The sequence below is a fragment of the Natrix helvetica genome (assembly GCF_964273705.1).
Source record: "Natrix helvetica genome assembly, chromosome: 2".
Lineage (NCBI taxonomy): Eukaryota > Metazoa > Chordata > Lepidosauria > Squamata > Natricidae > Natrix > Natrix helvetica.
In genome coordinates, this window is record NC_138552.1 from 91,380,467 (window position 1) to 91,399,440 (window position 18,974).

Sequence of the window (18,974 nt, forward strand, 5' to 3'; positions counted from 1 at the left end):
TACAACAGCACTGAAAAAAGTCACTTATGCCCCTTTTTCAGAGTTATGACCGTTGCAGGATCCCCATGGTTCTATGATCAAAATTTGGATGCTTGGCAACTGGCGTATTTATGATGGTTGCAGTATCCTGGAGTCATGTGATCACCTTTGGTGACCTTCTGACTGTTCTGACCTAGGCTTCCCCAAACCACAAAGCAGACTCCTTTGTCCCGACAAAATCCTCTTTTTATTAAGTTGCTGTGAATTCCTCTCATTCACACCCAGCAAAGTCTTTCAAGGGAGGATTTACAGTCACAGATCTTATGTGGCTTGGAGAGCTGACAGGCTGATATCTTCAAAACTTGGCAAGTAGTCTTGGAGAGTCACGAACCAAATACCATATTTTTCGGTGTATAAGATGCACCCTTTTCCCTCAAAAAAGAGGCTGAAAATCTGGGTACATCAAATACAGCATTTTTTGCCTCCAAAGCCCCGCCCCTTCACCAAAATGGCCATGCCTAGCCTTATGGAAGCTTTCAGAGAGCTCCTGGGGGCTGGGGAGAGCAAAAATGAGCAAACAATGGGCTGTTTTTTGCCTCCCAGCCCCCAGCAGCCTCCATAAGGCTATGCATGCATTTTTTTTTGGCGAAAAACAGGCCATTTTTTGGTCGTTTTTTGGGGGGGCAGGAGCACTCTGCAAACCCCCCAAGGCTAGTTATGCCTTTTATTTGAAAAAAATGGGCCCGTTTTCACGAAAAACGGGCCGTTTGGGGGAGGTTTGCAAAGTGCAAAAACTTTTTTTTTCCTTTTGGAAAGATCTTTAACTGATTGATGATAATTACATGGATCAAGTGCTGTGCCAGCAGGAACAAAGTTAGGTGCTGCAGATTGTCAACTATTTCCTTCTCCAGCACATGGATAAGTACACCTGGAATCATCTACCTACCTACCTTTTTACCTACTCTCTCTCTCCCTCCCTCCCTACTGTATTTCTCTCTCTCTCTATCCCTCTATCTACATATCTACCTGCTGTATTTCTCCCTCTCTATCCCTCTATCTACCTACCTACCTACTCTTTCTCTCTCCCTCCCTACCTACTGTATTTCTCTCTCTCTCTATCCCTCTATCTACATATCTACCTGCTGTATCGGGTCTTTTTCCGTGTAAGGTTGAGATTGTCTTTGCAACGTTTCGGCAGGATCGCACCTGCCATCTTCAAGCGTGGGCTCAAAATGGAAGATGGCAGGTGCGATCCTGCCGAAAAGTTGCAAAGACAATCTCAACTTTACACGGGAAAAGACCCGAATACAACAAAACCAGCATACCTACACCCGTGAAAATCTACAAATATAAATATAAATATAAATATAAATATAAATATAAATATAAATATAAATATAAATATAAATATAAATATAAATATAAATATAAATATAAATATAAATATAAATATAAATATAAATATAAATATAAATATAAATATAAATATAAATATAAATATAAATATAAATATAAATATAAATATAAATAATATAAATATAAATATAAATATAAATCTTTCTATTTCTCTCTCTCTCTCTATCCCTCTACTTACACTCTCCCTCCCTCCCTCCCTATCTACTGTATTTCTCTCTCTCTCTCTCTCTTTATACTCTGGTGCGTCTTGTACTCTGAAAAATACAGTAAGTGAACTAAATGTCTCCTGCAAACTCCAGTCCCCTTTTGTTCCTCTTTTATTCCCTATGGGAGGGTCCATTCATCATCCACCTGTGGTTTTACTCCCAAGCCGACCCTTGTTCCTTAGCTATTCCCTTTGTCTAGCAAGTCTATGGATGTGCACACTGGGAATAGACTCCAACCATTCGTCTGCCTCACTGATGTCTGACTCCGAAGGCAGCTGATAAATGTTGGACGGCCCTGACCCCATCTGTGCCTCTGACACAGAGCCCTCATCAGAGCCTTCCCCAGACTCCGCGACTGGCCCAACCTCCTCCCCAACCTCCTCACTGTCTGAATCTGCTGCCAGCTCTGCTGGCCACTGGTGGGTCACAACACTGACAAGCAATGTCAATGGGGGACCCAAATTCACTTAACAATGTATGATGTACTACATTATGCACAATGAACCCGATCTTAGATATGTTTCTTTATTAATAAAAGGGAGTAGCAACCAAGGATCCAATTAAGGTTGTCTTTGCCTTTATATATTTTGAGAGGGGCAATGGGGGGGAAATGTTTAAATTTATTTTAATAGTTTCTCTGAAATTCAAACATTGTTAAAAGCTGAAAATGTATAGAAAGACTGCATTAAATACATAGATCTCCAAAACTTTGGTTTTGCTGTTTCTTATGAACTAACTCACTTGATATACTTGTCTAGAAGATCATTTCTATTTAGGAATTGTTTTTATTTCATATTGGAACGTAGTTTCACATTTTAGCAATTGTGAGTTTCATTACTGGTAATCCTCAATTTACCATTTGTTTTGTGACCATCTGAAGTTGCAACGACATTGAAGAGATCACTATTTGGTACTGTGCCAGCTGGCTTCCTAGAAGCCAAAGCACTGGAGAAGCTGGTTTCACTTAATGACTGCCATGATTAGCTTACCAGCCATGGCAAAAAGAGTTTTAAAATCAGACATGACTCATTTAACAACCACCTTGATTAGCAACAGAAATTCTGGTCCCAATTTTACGTTGAGGACTACCTGTATGCCACCACCACCCCTAACCTATACAGTACATTCAAGTTGCCTCACCTTTACAATGGTTTCTTTTCCCACGTCCCATCAGCGCCTGTGGCTTCAAATGCTTAAGTTCAGGTGTTTCTTCTATCCAATTCTTCAATGCCTGTAAAATTCATTTGTGATAACAGGGATCTAAGTTTCAATTGGCACATGTGACTGGCATGATTGTGCATAGCCCTTTTTTGTACATAATCACAGAACCTTTGGAAATAGCTTTACAGTATTAAATCATCATCATCATCATCACATTCCTTAACATTGGAAATTCCCCTCCCAATTTCCATTCTAACCTGACGTCTTATTGTAATTTCTTTTTCATCACTAACACCATAACAGCAAAAACAAGAGGAGGGGGATGTCAAAATTGACCCTGCCCATTCTTATCATGCTACCAAGTGAGCAAAAGGCCTTCAGCAGCTCACCAGAAAGTTAGAAGAGTGCATTGTGGTCCCATTCCATAGGAAATTCACCACTCACCTCAAAACACAGGTAAACTGATCTTAAATGCTAAATCACATAGAGCAGAAAACAGGATGGAAAAAAAAAAATCCTGCTTCCTCCAGGTTGGAAGAGTTTCTTACTGCCAGCAGTGCTCTTGTCTTCACGAAGAGAATAGTGCGCGTCTCAGGGTCGACATGATATGCCTCTCCCAAAATCTCGGTAATATCTTCCAATTTTGGGTTTTCATTTGATTCATCCTCGGAAGCAGCAGTGAGTTCTTGCAAATTAACTGGGGGACAAAAATGCAATTATCTAAGGATGGATAAGGAAAGGGACACCTTCCCTACAAAACTATAATCTAATACCATACAGATAAATAGTTACATTTTATTGTCCTTGTTTGTATAGGTAGTTACAGTAGCTGCATTTCTAAAGGATTCCAAAATCATTTACAATAATTTTGCATTTCACCCTTCATCCAGGGCAGTGTGGTTCAGGTTTTTTTTTAATTCTTGGAAATGGTTTATGATAAAGTTTAATCAGTTCCATTTTTCTTTCGTCTCCCCCTCCCCTCGCTCCCTCCCTTTCTTCCTTAGCACTGGTCTGTTCTTTGTTTTGACCCAATTCTCAATGAGGCAAGTCTAATCACTTAATAATATGACTTAAAAACCGTAAGTCATTACTGCAAAGCTATAGTAGCCTCTTCCATGCCATTCTAGTTTTCTATGATACAGGGAACTAACTGATAATTATCAGCAATCAACTATATGAAGCTGCACTTGAAAATGACACAATTAGGCAGCCAACACAAATTCCTACTTTTTTCAAAACCAGCCTCTTATTTTCAATGTGCACAATTGCATTTCATTGGGATCTGCCAATACCTTAAACCCTTCTTGCATAGTGTTAGGTACCACCTGCATACCACTTTCTATCCATTTTCCTTAACTCTAACTGGCATATTCTTATATACTAGTGATGGCGAACCTTTTTCTTATGGCGTGCCAAAATTGCATGCACCAATTCAATCCTTCTTGCCCACCTGCGCATGTGACACAGACACAACCATGTTGCATGTGTGCACGACCTCCCCCCAGCCTCCGGAGGCTTTCCTGAAGCCTGGGTAGGGTGAAAACGACTTCCTCTGGCTTCCCGGAGGCCCTCCGGAAACCAGAAATGGATCGTTTCCGAACTTCCAGTGGGGCCATTGGAGCTGTTTTTTGCCCCCCACCCCCCAGGCTTCAGGAAAGCCTCTGGAGACTGGGGAGGGCAAAAAACAGCCCCAATGGCTCAACCGGAAGTTCCGGAATGAACTTCTGGTTGGCCCACTGGGACTGTTTTTCGCCCTCCCCAGCCTCCAGAGATTTTCCTGAAGCATGAAGAGGGTGAAAACTGCCTCTCCCAGCCCTCCAGAAGGATGAAAAATCAGCTGGCGAGTGCCAGAGCTGACGTACCAACAAATATGGCTCCGTGTGCCACATCACGGTTATATACTCTTCTATTCCAAATATTTTTGTAATCATTATCATTTATTTCTCCTAACACCACATAAATTAAATCAAATAATGGTAAATATACAAATGTTTGTTGGAGGTGCAAGAAAGAGGTTGGAACATCTAAACATATGTGGTGAGTTTGTGAAAGTGCACAAAAAATATGGGACACGGTGTTTAGAGAAATTAGAGCACTGTTGAATGTAAATCTAGAGATTCGACGAGGATTGCATTATTGTTGCTGGTGAAAAAACAGGATATAAATGAAACAAAAAAGGAATTGATTGTAAATTTGATGATGACAGCTAGATTAGTGATGGCTAAATATTGGTGACAAAATTGGGATACTCAAAGAAATGAGTGGTATAATAAAATTTAGAGTATGGCAACAAATGATAAATTAACAACAGAAATTAAATTTTAAAAAGGGATGATTAAAGTGTATAATCATGATGAAAAATGGGAGGATTTTATAAAATCAATGTTGGTGGAAGGCAAAGAGAATAAACCTACTCAAGAATATATGTTGCTTTGGAGGGTATAAGGGCACAATTGGAATATATTGTATGTCTAAGAAATATAAGGCGGGGGGGAAAGGTCACTATGGTTGGGGAGTGCACTGTAATATGTGTTTTCTCCCTTTTTCTTTTGTCTTTCTTTCTTTTTTTTTTTGTAGTCACTTGTATATGTACTGTTTGTATTATTTTTTTAAAAAATTAAAAATATATTTTAAAAAACAGAAATAAAAATATACCATAAGTTCTCTTTACAGATACATCAAGTACTACTACAAGATGTAAATCTCTGGTTTGTTATTTTCTTTACTTAAGAGTCCCTGTTAGGGAGATGGACGGTTAAAAAGGAGACAGCAATGACGGACAGATATATAGATAGATAGAAAGGGAGATGATAGAGAGAGAGGATAGATAGATAGATAGATAGATAGATAGATAGATAGATAGATAGATAGATAGATAGACAGACAGACAGACAGACAGACAGACAGACAGACAGACAGACAGACAGACAGACAGACAGACAGACAGACATAATGATAAATATTGTTAGAGGATTGAAGTATTACTGGAAGACAGGAGAGTTATATTCTTTATTGCTTCTAAAATATTTTGAAAGTCAAGCCTGTTGGAATAGGCAGATATTTGACCTATCAAAGCAACATGAATGTAGGGCTTTTTAAAAATATATATAAAGCACCTTCAAAATTTGAAACCAGCTGACGTTCAATATCATCAAAGTTGGCATTTTTGATATCCTGAAAATAATCCTTCAGAAAATCCAAAGCATCTTTGGTTCGGGCATCTTCATTGATGATTAAGGCATCATTGTATTTCTGTGATTAAAAAAAAATATTATTTACATTATTTTAATTTCATAAAAAGGTCATCCTAAAAGCATGGCAGCAAACAACACTCAGGAGAGGAAGGGGAGGGGAAGCCCTTACAATGAGGTCTTCATTTAATGACAGCCATAGGGACTGCTGGAAATAGCTAAGCACAATCCTGTGACATCACCTTTTAAGACCTGATCCCAATTGCCATTGTAACCCAAGGACTACCTGTGGCAATGTGACCTATTTCACACTTGAATCATTCTGAATTCAAACGACTTCCTTCAATCATCTTTCATATTTGTGACATATTCTGAAAGATCAAAGCAGCCTCTTTCCACCCGAAAGCAACTGATTTGAAGTCCAAATGCAGCATTTCAAAGGAGCGATCCTTCACTAGACTGGAAGTGCCCGTTTTCAGCAAAGTTTTTTTAAAAATGCATTTTGAGGTACAACTGAAAAAACTAAAGGTAATCCTTGACTTATAACAGTTCGCTTATATGTCACAATTTTTCCCCAGTTGATAGGATTTGGATATACCACCACTTCTAGGGTGGAGAGCCAGATCGGTTTTTCCTTGTAGCTCTGTTTTTTAAATTTTGTTCCATATCCCCAATAGAGCCTGCCGTATATATTGTCTTTGGAAGTATCGATGTACCTTATGTTTTTCATACCAGAGGAATGCATGCCTCTATTCGCTTAGTGACAGTTCAAAGTTACAAAGGCACTGGAAAAAGGGACTTATGACCATTTTCACACTTATGACCGTTGCAGCATCCCCATGGTCATGTGATTTACATTCAAATGCATGACAACTGACTCACATTTTGCCATCTTCTAAACAAGCAAAGTCCATGAGGGAGCACAATTGATTTAACAACTGCAGTCATTCCCTTAGCAAATGCGGCAAGAAAAGTCATAAAATGGGGCAAAATTCACTTAACAAATTTCTCACTTAGCGACATGAATTTTGGGCTCAATTGTGGTTGTAAACTGAGGGCTACCCGTACCTGACAGTAAGTAAAACAACCCAGAATGCAATGCTGTCAGAGTTTGCTGTAGAAATCACATCCAGTAAGCACACACAGATAACTGATTCAGCAGGATTCATTAACTTCTTTAGATACATAATAACACTTGAATAAATGCACAATACCAACAGCAGATTGTTCCAACGTGATAGAAAGGAGAGAGATATTTCAGTTTCATTTCAGCAGAGCAGACTAATTTAGTTCCTGTTTCCTTTTGCGCAGCATTCAGAGCTACAGGGCTAAACCACGCCCAGGCTCCAATCTGTTTCAGCTCCCATTGGCTGACCTTGTTACTAAGTCTTATTCATTGGCTGACCTTGTTACCATGTCTCTGCCAGTCATGAATTCTCTGACAAATGCAATCATTTTGAACAGGATGAATTACATGTACTGGTGCTTGATGCAGTCATCTGACACTCGTAACAAACCAAGGTACTGTTAAATTTAAATTTACCGACAAAGAAATAAAGGGAGACTAGTATAGCTATTTCAAGCTGTTTCGCTCTCATCAACCCAGGTCGCCTGCATATTAGGCAGATGTATTAACCTCAAGGTCACGGGCATGCCTCACTTTGTCAGCTGTACCACAGGAGAAATTAAGTGTTTTTCCAGTAAGTACAGCCTGGTACAGCCAACAAAATGAGGAGAGCCTGTGGCCTAGAGGTTAATACATTTGCCCAATATGCAGGCAGCCTGGGTTCAAATCCCAGAAGGCTATGGCTAGCTATACTACAAGAACTATACTCGTAAATTTAAATTTAACACAAAATACTTTGTCACGGAAGCCTGCAAAGGCTCCTGGATTGGGGCATATAGGCGAAAGCCAAAACAGTATGCTCCATTACATGTTTGGGTAGACCAGGTTGCCCTGATAGACCGGTCTCACCGGAAAAACACTTAAACCAAGTTACTCTTAATACACTGTTGACTAAAATAATGCCAAACATTGGGACAGGAAAAACACAGCTCAATGGCAATATAGCAGGGGTCTCAAACTCACAGCGTCATGTTGTCGTGACATATCGTGACTTTTTCCCTCTTCGCTAAACCAGGGGTGGCTGTGGCCAGCATGTGACACATCCGGCCCATGAGTTTGACACCCCTGCAATAGAGCAACAAGGCAAGAGAAATGGTTGCTTCCCAAGAAGGAGGAGGTTACCTACTCGGAGGTGCTGTGTGCAAATACAAAGAGCTCTGCAGACTCGGCTCTCGTCTTCCTTATTTGGCAAGTGTAACACCACAGCTTTCTGCTGCACATCAGTGATCCACTGCTCGTATTTCTGGGTCCCATAACATTGGTTCTTCACCACAGACAAGTCATCTAATGGAGAAGGGAAGATTTTTGTTTAAAAACGTATTGAAGGCCTACAATGAAGAGCAGAGAGATCTCTTTATTCACATTCCGATTCAAGGCGTATTGTAATCTACAGTACTATATATTGTATTGTTCTATGCCAGGTTAGAACATATGGTCTCTATCATTGCATACTGGCCTTTGACAAGATGGTGGAGACACCGGTGTTAATGGCACTCTGGTGTGGTTGTTTGTGATTTATGAGGGTTTTTTTTATTGGGGACCTTGATTTTGTCTTTTTTCTTTTTTTCTTGAAACTGATCATGGTTCTTTTATCCTCCTTTGCCACCCATGCACATTTGTTACAGAAATAATGAAATGCTGTATACATTAGATTGCACATAGAGCATTGTGTGGTATGGAGTTCTTCTACCATCATGTCATTTTGAGCTTCGTGTGTTTATAATGTACTGTGTACTCTGTCTTCTTTCATATGGTTGTATAGTATTTTGTGGTTTGTAATATATATATATATATATATATATATATATATATATATATATATGTATGTATGTATGTATGTATGTATGTATGTATGTATGTACGTACGTACGTCTTGGGTTGTTCGGGTTTTTTTTTTTTTTTTTTGAATTTATTAGCCGCTCCCTTTCCAGACAGGACTCGGGGTGGCGTACAATGGAGCATATAGAACATAAAACATGAGTACAAACACATAAACATACATATATACAAAGACACACATGCACGGAGGAGGTAACAAATTACAACATTTAGACAGTTAAAAATCACCATTAAAATACCCCAATTGTAAGAAACCCAATGTACAATTAAAATTTAAAATTTAAAAAGACAGTTTTCTCCCGCGTAGAGTTGGAAGTATCTTCACGACGTTTCGATGAAGTCTCATTCATCATCTTCAGGCTGGTGCTTCCGGCTTGGTGCTTCCAGGAGCAAGTGCAAGTGCTTCCAAGTGCTTCCAGAAGCACCAAGCCGGAAGCACCAGCCTGAAGATGATGAATGAGACTTCATCGAAACGTCGTGAAGATACTTCCAACTCTACGCAGGAGAAAACCCGAACAACCCAAGACGTACATACAAACACCCGCGAAAACCTCAGAAAACATTATATACATACATACATATACATATACATATACATATACATATACATATACATATACATATACATATATATATATATATATATTACTCTGCAATGTTATCTGATACCATGAATTGCATCACGTTTGGTTTGCCCTACCACATATTCCCTTCCATTATTAGTCACTTATTTTTACTCCATTGTGTTATATTCCATTGTGTACTGTCTACCATCTTACGCTGTCTGAGAAAATCTTGTCTGCTGCTCACTGGAGAACAGCATCTGCCAGAGATACAGATGGCCCCAACAAAAGCCTGGTTGTTTTCTTGGGCTTTTGGTTCAAGTTAGGTGAGAACTGCTGTAATCAATGTGGCTTTTTGGTGAATGGGATTGTTGACCCTTGGGCAGCAGGAGTTGTACTTGTGTGTTTTTAATGCTTGTATGCTTCCCAGAATTACCTGTGTCACAGGGGTGGGCCACATAAATAAGTAAAATAAATACTGCACTGTCCACAGTGTATGATAGTCTAAATTGGATGGAAACATAAACATGATAGATTAAAAAATAGGGATATAATAGACAGACAGAGAAATAATAGATGATGGGTGGATGGATAAATAATGATAGAGAGATAAGAGATAGATGTGTGAGAGATAAAAAGAGGGGGGAGAAGGAGAGAGAGAGAGAGAGAGAGAGAGAGAGAGAGAGAGAGAGAGAGAGAGAGAGAGAGAGAGAGAGAGAGAGAGAGAGAGAGAGAGAGAGAGAGAGAGAGAGATATATGTTTTGAATTATCTTTAGGATTACAGTGCAATATGTGACATTATGTCTTGTGTTAGGTAAGTTTGTATTGCTTAGTATTGTGTTTTATGTATTATATTTAATATACTCAGCAGTAATGTGAATTGTACAGCATAATAATAGCACTTAAATTTATATACCACTTCATTGTGCTTTACAGCCCTCTCTAAGTGGTTTACAGAGTCAGCATATTGCCCCCAGAAATCTGGGTCCTCATTCTACTGACCTTGGAAGAATGGAAGGCTGAGTTAACCTTGAGCAGGTCAGAATCAAACTGCTGGCAGTTGGAAGACTGCAATACTGCATTCTAACCACTGCACCACCATGGCTCTTAATGTGAATTGTATAACACAGTGTACTTTAATATGCAGTTTATACTATTTTGAAATGAAAAATCAGCTGTATTATGCATTGTGGAATATAATATGTATACAAAGTCTATTTTATTACAGAGCTATATAGTACAGTGAACTGAATTATAATTTTTGGGATGAATGGTGTTAACTGTACTATGTAATGATTAATGTATCTATGTTATGTATGTGTGTGTGTGTCTATATGTACATGCATATATCACATCTTATTTAAAAAAATAATGCTCTTAGAAAGAGACGGCTTTTGATCAGTTCACAGGAAAAAGTGATGATTTTACAAAACTATGTTATATCAATGGAGCATATAACTAACACCACCAAGCAATCTCAACAGTCTTACCAATAGGATGAAATTGTCTTGCTAGAGCCTCTGCTTTCGACATCATCTGAGATACAATATCTACAAAGCGATTTTGTGGTCGAGTCCCAACGAGTCTAATAACTGCAGTAAAAATAAAGAAGAAACTGCCACTGTTATTAGCTGCACATTTAATTATTCTAAAATTATTTCAGGTCTTTTGTTCAAGAAAAGATTGAAGATTTCTTAGAAGGTGGGGAACTAATTTATTATACTATCTTTTTAAATACTTTTGTCCTTCGAAGATATAGCTATAATCCCAATATACAAGTATATTGCAGCGGCTGTTAACTGACACAACAACATGAGTGAGTAAAGTAGCTCAAAATGTTTGTTTTTCAAAAGACAGATGCTCCAGAGGTGTAGCTAGCCGAATTCTGCTGAACAAAACTGAATGAAACTTGGAGCACTTTAAATTATAACTTATTCTTGCATACATTTGCATAAAGTAGAGCCCACTTCATCAGATGCATGAAATAGAGGTACTCCTCAACTTGCAACAGTTCATTTAGTGGCTGTTTAAAGTTGCAACAGCACTGAAAAAAGTGACAGGATCATTTTTCACACTTATGATCGTTGCAGCACTCCCACGGTCACGTGATCAAAGTTCGGATGCTTGGCAGCTGACTCATATTTAAGACGGTTGCAGTGTGATCACCCTTTTTATGACTTTCTGCCAAGCAAAGTTAATGGAGAAACCAGATTCACTCAACAACCGTGTTGCTCATTTAACAACTGTAGGGATTCACTTAATGACTGGGCCAAGAAAGGTTGTAACATAGGGCAAAACTCACTTAACAAATGTCTCAGCAACAGAAATGTTGGGCTCAATTGTGGTCATAAGTGGAGGACTATCTGTATTACATTGAGAGGCAGCTTAAAATATTAGGATTGTATAATGCTTTAGGTTGGGTTCAGGGAGCATCTGCTGATGGTACACCAATCATTCATTTCCAACTCCCATTACAGGATCCTCATTCCTAACCTACCAACCCTTCAAGAATTGTACTTCATTCATGCTCCCACCCATTCTCAAGAACCTTTTCTAAATCAAAGCCAAAGCAAAATATTGTAAAGTTTATATCCATGTATTGACTACAGCAATAAAAGGAGGTCTCAAAGGTGTTTTTTTAAAGGTACAAAGTCCAGTTGCCTTTTGGAAAAGCACCTTTGGAACAACCAGGACTTGGATGATTGAGAATCTCTCCGTAGACAAATAAAGGGAAATGTCAAAGTAGTTTGGGATATTGTTGAGGAAGAATCTAATCGCTACCACAAGAGAAGGGAATAATATAGAGTTGTCACTGTGGAATCTCTGGATCTCTGATCATCTGGGTCCATCAGAACCAGGTCCCATTGGAGAAATCCTTTCAAGCATAGAGTTATGCAAAGTACAGGTAGTCCTTAACCTATGAACACAATTGAGCCCCACATTTATGTTGCTAAGTGAGAAATTTGTTAAGTGAGTTTTGCCCCATTTTACGATTTTTCTTGTCACATTTGTTAAGTGAATCCCTGCAGTTGTTAAATTAGTAACACGGTTGCTAAGTGAATCTGGTGTCTCCATTGACTTTGCTTGTCAGAAGGTTGCAAAAGCTGATCAGATGACCCCGGGAGACTGCAACCATCATAAATGTGAAATATAAATCGCATTACCATAGGGATGCTGCAACAGTTGTAAGTGTGATAAGTGGTCATAAGTCACTTTTTTCAGTGCCGTAACTTCGGTCACTAAATGAACTGTTGTAAGTTGAGAACCATCTGTATTTATCATATGGCACATTCACATCACATTTTGATTTAAAAAAAAAGTTTGTATTATAAAATCTAGGAACATAGATATTTAGAACAGATTTTTCAAAGTTACGCTGATCTTGAAAGGGTCCTTTATGACCAATAAACACCCCCAGCCCTTATAAACTTGTTTGCCTCTTCCACAGTCACCTGATCTTGACTTGTTCACACTTACAATCAGTTGTTAAGTGCCTTGAAATCATGGGATTGCCATTTGCAATCTTCTCTGCTGGCTTCCCCAGAAAGTCAGTGGGGAAGTTGGCACGGAAGATTGCAAACTGAGGGGACTCCCTCTCATCTCTGGGAGCTGCCTGCCTGTCTGCTTGCCGGGGGATTACCTCAGCTCTGTCCCCACAAAGATGAGATTTTCAGCCTGCAATGAATTTCTCCTTTCTGTTAGACTCCAGAAAAGGAGCTAAAAGCATCAGGGTTTTAAAATCTTTAGGATTTTAGCTCTGTTTCTGCATCCTGAAGGGTTCCTCTCCATCAAATAACCTTAACCTGAGAATCCTTCTGCTTAATGACCTGATATCACTTACTGACTGCAACCGGCAGTGCTGCGATTACAGTCCCTCACTGAAGCAGCCATGCGGTTGTCTCACTTAATGACCCTTTTGCTTAACAACTAGATTCCAGTCCCAAGTATGGTCATTAAACTAAAGAACTACATGTACTCTTTTTTAAAAAAAATACTACTTGTATTTCAAAGGACAGAATTTGAATGCAGGCTCACTTTTTTCAGGTTTATGAACAATTTCATCTAGGTCCTTTACGTTCTTTCTGACTGTTGAGATCACTTCAATATTCAGTGAAGCACAAATGTTGCAGATGTAGTCTATGGCCTCACGTACGTTTTTTGCATTGCCAATGCCAGGAGAAGCGGTCAATCCTACAATCTGAATAATTAAAATACATTCGCTTTAAAGCAGAAGTACTACGCATCAATTAAGGCAGTAAAACATGAAAAGAAAGAAGAAGAAGAAGAAAAAAAGAGGCAATGTTATTTCATTATTTTCTATTTTCACTACTTTAATTTAGTGAAAGTATAGCGTTTCCTGGCAGAGATCAACTGAAATCATTAGAGAAATAACCTCCTACCCTTATTCAAAGAAATACCGGTAAAGGTAACGGTTCCCCTTGCACATATGTGCTAGTCGTTCCCAACTCTAGGGGGACTAATCTTCGTTTCTAAGCCAAAGAGCCAGGGCTGTCCAAAGACGTCTCCGTGGTCATTTGGCCAGCATGACTAAACACCGAAGGCGCATGGAACGCTTTTACCTTCCCACCAAGGTGGTCCCTATTTTTGTACTTGAATTTTTGCATGCTTTCGAACTGCTAGGTTGACCAAAACTGGGACAAGTAACGGGAGCTCAGTCCATTATGCAGTGCTGGGGATTTGCCAAACTTTCTGATCGACAAGCTCAGCGTCTTAGCCTCTGAGCCATCGCGTCTCCTATTAAATAATTACTAAACTAATATCTTAGATTCTTTACAGGAAAATACTCCATCATGCTATTTAGAAGTTATAGAAGTTTTAGAAGATGTATACTTTTGTTACTTTCTATCTTGTTTCTCATTAAAAACAATTCCAAATCAACCTTGCTTCAAAATGCTGTGGATGCTCCATCACTGGAGGCTTTCAAAAAGACTGGGCGACCATTTGTCTGAAATGGTGTAGGGTCTCATGCTCAAGCAGGGGATTGGCCTAGAAGACCTCTGAGGTCCCTTCCAACTCTATTATTCTATCTTCTAAACCTTACTGTCAGTCGCTTGAAATAGGCCAAGTCAATAAAGAGAAACGGTTAGATTTCAAGAATGCTCTTTATTATTGTTGAAGTATTATAACAGAATCTTGAAAGCCTGCTAGACTTTCTCTAAAAATCAAGGTGGATTGTTTTGAGTTTCTTTCTCATACTTCCTCCTTTCCCAGGAATATTCTTTTCTGAAACTCTTCTTCCCCTTGCCATTCCCAGCATCCAATCTACTGAACATACCATTGCATTTATTTTCATTTATTTAAAAGGGGAATACATTTCTAGGATAAATCGCAAAATACTGTTGGACGCTAGTGGTGAATTAGATCATCAGTTTCTAATCCCAGAAATTATCAGACTTTTATCCATATAGCCATCCAGAGTCTGGTACAATTCAACGATGCGTAACAATAATATTTCTAACCATATTTCTTGAATATATATTCAAGGGGTAGACAATTAGCCCTCCAGAGGTTGCCAAATTACAACTTCCAGTGCCTTCGACCATTAATTAAGTTATGGAATTAAAGCTCAGCAATATTTTTGAAGCAATGCAATTTGCTCAGTCTTGCTTATCATTTGCTTAATGTTAAGTTGCTATTTCCTGTTCTAACAAGTATATCGGCAATAATATATTTTAGAAAATAAGGCCTAAGCCTGCACAAGTCTTGGAAGCAGAATAATGAACAGATCAATAATCGGGGACACCTTCTGAATGCCCAGTTTGGGCTTTGTGTTTATTAACTGTGTTTATGATAATGGAATGACACTGTCATTGGCTCTGTGCGCTGTGTCAAAGTTTTGGCAGCGTGACTATTATTTTGAGATAAACCCAGGAGCACAGCACAGCACATAACACACAGCACACAAAGCCCTTAGACAATTAATAGTGGTTTATATACAAATATATACAGACATACACATGGTAGATAATCACTTCCACTCAGCTACGGACACAAGGAGAGAAAACATATATTTTCCAAAGTGAAACTCTAATGATTATGTTATTTAAGAATAGAGTGGGAGACAAAGTGGATCCTTGCTACAATATTGTCAGACTAAATGGGTCCTGGAGTAGAGGTGTGCAAGATATCCCCTTGAGAGGTTCAACATTTTCCATATTGTGTTGATGTATTAGAAGAGGATACACCAGCAATAAAATCCTCTGAAGTCTGCTACCACTTCAGTGAGTCTGCTACCGAGCGTGTGCCTGAGGCGTGCCCGCACAGCACTAAAAAAGGAACATTTTGAAACCTTCCGAGTCTGCAAAGGTAAGTAGGACAGAGGGGAGGGGGAATCCACTGTGCCACGGGATTTAGATTAGCTAGAAAGCAGCAAATCTGACGATTCTAGCTAATATAAATCATGCATCACAGCTGATCATCGTTCAGCTGATCATCAGAAATACCAGTTTGCCTGAACCAGTCCGAACCAGTAGCATTTCACCCGAGATACTAACTTACTAAGAATGACATATTACTTTTACCAACATGAGAACGTTCCCAGTATTATCTTACCTGAGGCAATGAGCAGGCACCTTGCTTCAGTTTAAGGTCCAAATACTTGAACATTAACATATTATATGGGTTATTCCCTGTAGTGTTGTGGCACTCATCAAATATCATCAATGTGAATATTGAAAGAGAAGGAATTGTCCCATTATTCAGAGAGTTCAAAAGAGTCTGGGGCGTCATGATAATAATATCATTCTGCTTAATAACCATGTCTGCAGGAGTCGAGAAAGAATTTTCCCCACAGATGCCTGCAATGTCGTATCTGCAAGAAAAGAGACAGATACTTCTGAGAACATCATCAACCATGTTTAAGCCTTCGATCTAAAACTGCAAAATTAGGAAATACACACACACACACACACACACACACACATATACATACATACATACATACACACATCCAGGTCATCCAATTACTTATACCCGTGATGGCAAACCTATGGCACATGTGCCGGAGCTGGTGCACAGAGCCCTCTCTGTGGGCACGTGCGCTGTTGCCAGCTGCTCTTCTGGTTTCTGGCGCGTTGACCAGCTGGTCTTTGTGGGCACTGGAGTGCTGGAAAATGGCCAAAAAACCCACCCTAAAAATGACCTGTTTTTCAGTGCTCCAAAGCCCGCGAAGACTAGCTGGCCGGCGAGCATGCACATGCATTCCAGTTTGGGCACTTGGTGCCAAAAAGCTTTGTCATCACTGACCTATTCACTCATATAGACAAATACACATAAATACTTAGGAACTGGTCATATCTGAGAGCTTTTTTTAAAAAAATTGCAACATAGGTGCTTATCACATGTACAACTGCACATTTTACACATTACGAAGCAAATTGCTGTTCCAGACATTGATTTCAAAGTAAGCAAGGGTACTAAATGTCATCCTTTCACTATGACAGACCATCTTTCTATAGACTAGAGGTCCCCAACCTCCAGGCCACAGCCCCCTACCGGACCTTGAACCTTTCTGAACTGGGCCATGGAAGTTGAGGGCAACTGCATGCACGCATTCCATTTGCACAAGTGGCCAGCAGTGTGTCTGCCGCTCGCACAAATGGAGCTGTGCATACAGGCACACTGCATGGGCAGGACCATCCTCTCCCCCTCTCCCACCGGTCTGCAAAGCTGAAAATGGGTGTTGGTTCTTACCTGATACACTCATTTTCTGGTAGAGACAGCAGCCAGACTGGGTATGCTCCGTCCATTAACCAATCGGACTGAGTCTACACTTATGATGTCATCGGGCCCTTGTGGCTCGTCCCCAGTTTCAGATGAAAGAAATCTGTACACTCAAGTGAGAATTGTGAGCAAAAAGTGAAAGTCCATAGTCACTGTATCTCTCTCCTCCGCACAAGGAATTCCCTCGCGTGACTCATACCAGGGTGGGGCTGGCTGCTGTCTCTACTCTACCAGAAAATGAGCGTATCAGTTAAAAACCAACGCCCATTTTCCTGTTATCATAGAGACAGCAGCCAGACTGGGACGTACCAAAGACTGGGCTGTCCACTAGGGTGGGAAACTGTAAAAAACGTCCGTTAGGGCACAAGCACTTGTTGTAGCACCCTGTGCCCAAAAGCCGCGTCAGCCGAGGCGTACTTGTCCAACTTGTAATGATGTATGAAGACAGTGGGAGACGCCCAGGTGGCCACCCAGCAGACTTCTTCCAAGGTGGCTTGAGTGGACCAAGCCACAGATGTCGCAGCACTGCGTGTAGAGTGAGCTGTAATGTTTGCAAGGACCTGTACGGATTGAAGTTCATAAGACAGTTTAATACAGGCTCTTATCCAGCGTCCCAGACTAGACGATGAAACCTTGGTACTCAAGGAGGCCTGGCAAAAGGAGATGAAGAGAGCTTCCGAGTGGCGGAACAAGGCGGTGCGGTCGACGTAGATCTTGAGGGCATGACGTACATCAAGAGTGTGCCACTTGCGCTCCCTCTCGTGATGGGGAGATGGACAGAAATCAGGTACAGTCAACTCCTGACCTTGATGGAAACAGCTATTGACCTTCGGTATGAATGTCGAGTCCATTCTTAAGACAACTCGGTCTGGATGGAACACGCACAAGTCATGCCTGACTGAAAGAGCAGCCAAATCAGAAATACATCTGGCTGAGGTTACAACCACCAAAAACAGTGTTTTAAAGGACAACAGTTTCAAAGAAGTGGATCTCATAGGTTCAAAGGACACGGATGTCAAAACCTCTAGACACGAGGCAAGTCCCAAGTCGGATATCTATGTATGGCAAGGGGACGCAGGTTAGACACTCCACGGAGGAATCTCCGGATCAAGTGGTAAGAAGGCAGATGTTCAGATGCCAGGCCATCCAGAACAGAGGCCAAAACGGCCACCTGTCGGCGTAGCGTGTTAGGGGTAAGTCCCTGATCAAGCCCCCTCTGCAGGAAGTCCAATATCTGCAGAATGGATGCCCTAAGTAGGTCAACAGTCTGGTTGGAACACCACAGGGAAAAAGTCCGCCACGTGGCATCATAAATGCGGTTAGTAGAATGGTAGCAATGAGGTCGAGGGAGATGTTATTGGCTGTAAAGGCTTGCCGCTCAATCGTCATGCGGTTAACTGCAGCCACTGGGGGTCGGGATAACAAACTGACTCTTGGTGTAGAGACAGGAGAGACCGTAGGATGTGCCATGGGATGGAGATTGACAGAGTCACTAGGTCAGCATATCAAGGCCGGCGTGGCCAATTTGGCGCTGGCAGCAAGAGTTCTGCCTCCTATTCCAGCATTTTTTGAATTACCCTCTGAATGAGGGGAAGGGGAGGAAATGCGTACAGGAGACCCCTGGGCCACTGGCATCTGAGAATGTCTACTCCTTCTGCCATGGGGTCCATAAACCTCGAGTAATATCTGGGTACCTGGTTGTTGTCTGCCATCGCGAACAGGTCTAGGACTGGGAGGCTGAACCGTAGTG

The 18,974-nt window shown here is 40.4% G+C and overlaps 1 protein-coding gene across 1 annotated transcript in view; it reads right to left on the reverse strand.

The window, feature by feature from the left end:
- Positions 1–18,974, reverse strand: part of RIGI (RNA sensor RIG-I) — a 54,383-nt gene that overhangs the window by 14,777 nt on the left and 20,632 nt on the right. Inside the window, exons 8-14 of the mRNA XM_081940578.1 lie at positions 16,055–16,313; positions 13,517–13,679; positions 10,972–11,073; positions 8,206–8,363; positions 5,879–6,014; positions 3,311–3,459; positions 2,742–2,832 (exon numbers count right to left, since the gene is read on the reverse strand). Of these exons, the coding sequence (XP_081796704.1) occupies positions 2,742–2,832; positions 3,311–3,459; positions 5,879–6,014; positions 8,206–8,363; positions 10,972–11,073; positions 13,517–13,679; positions 16,055–16,313 (1,058 nt within the window). The remainder of the gene's footprint in view (positions 1–2,741; positions 2,833–3,310; positions 3,460–5,878; positions 6,015–8,205; positions 8,364–10,971; positions 11,074–13,516; positions 13,680–16,054; positions 16,314–18,974) is intronic.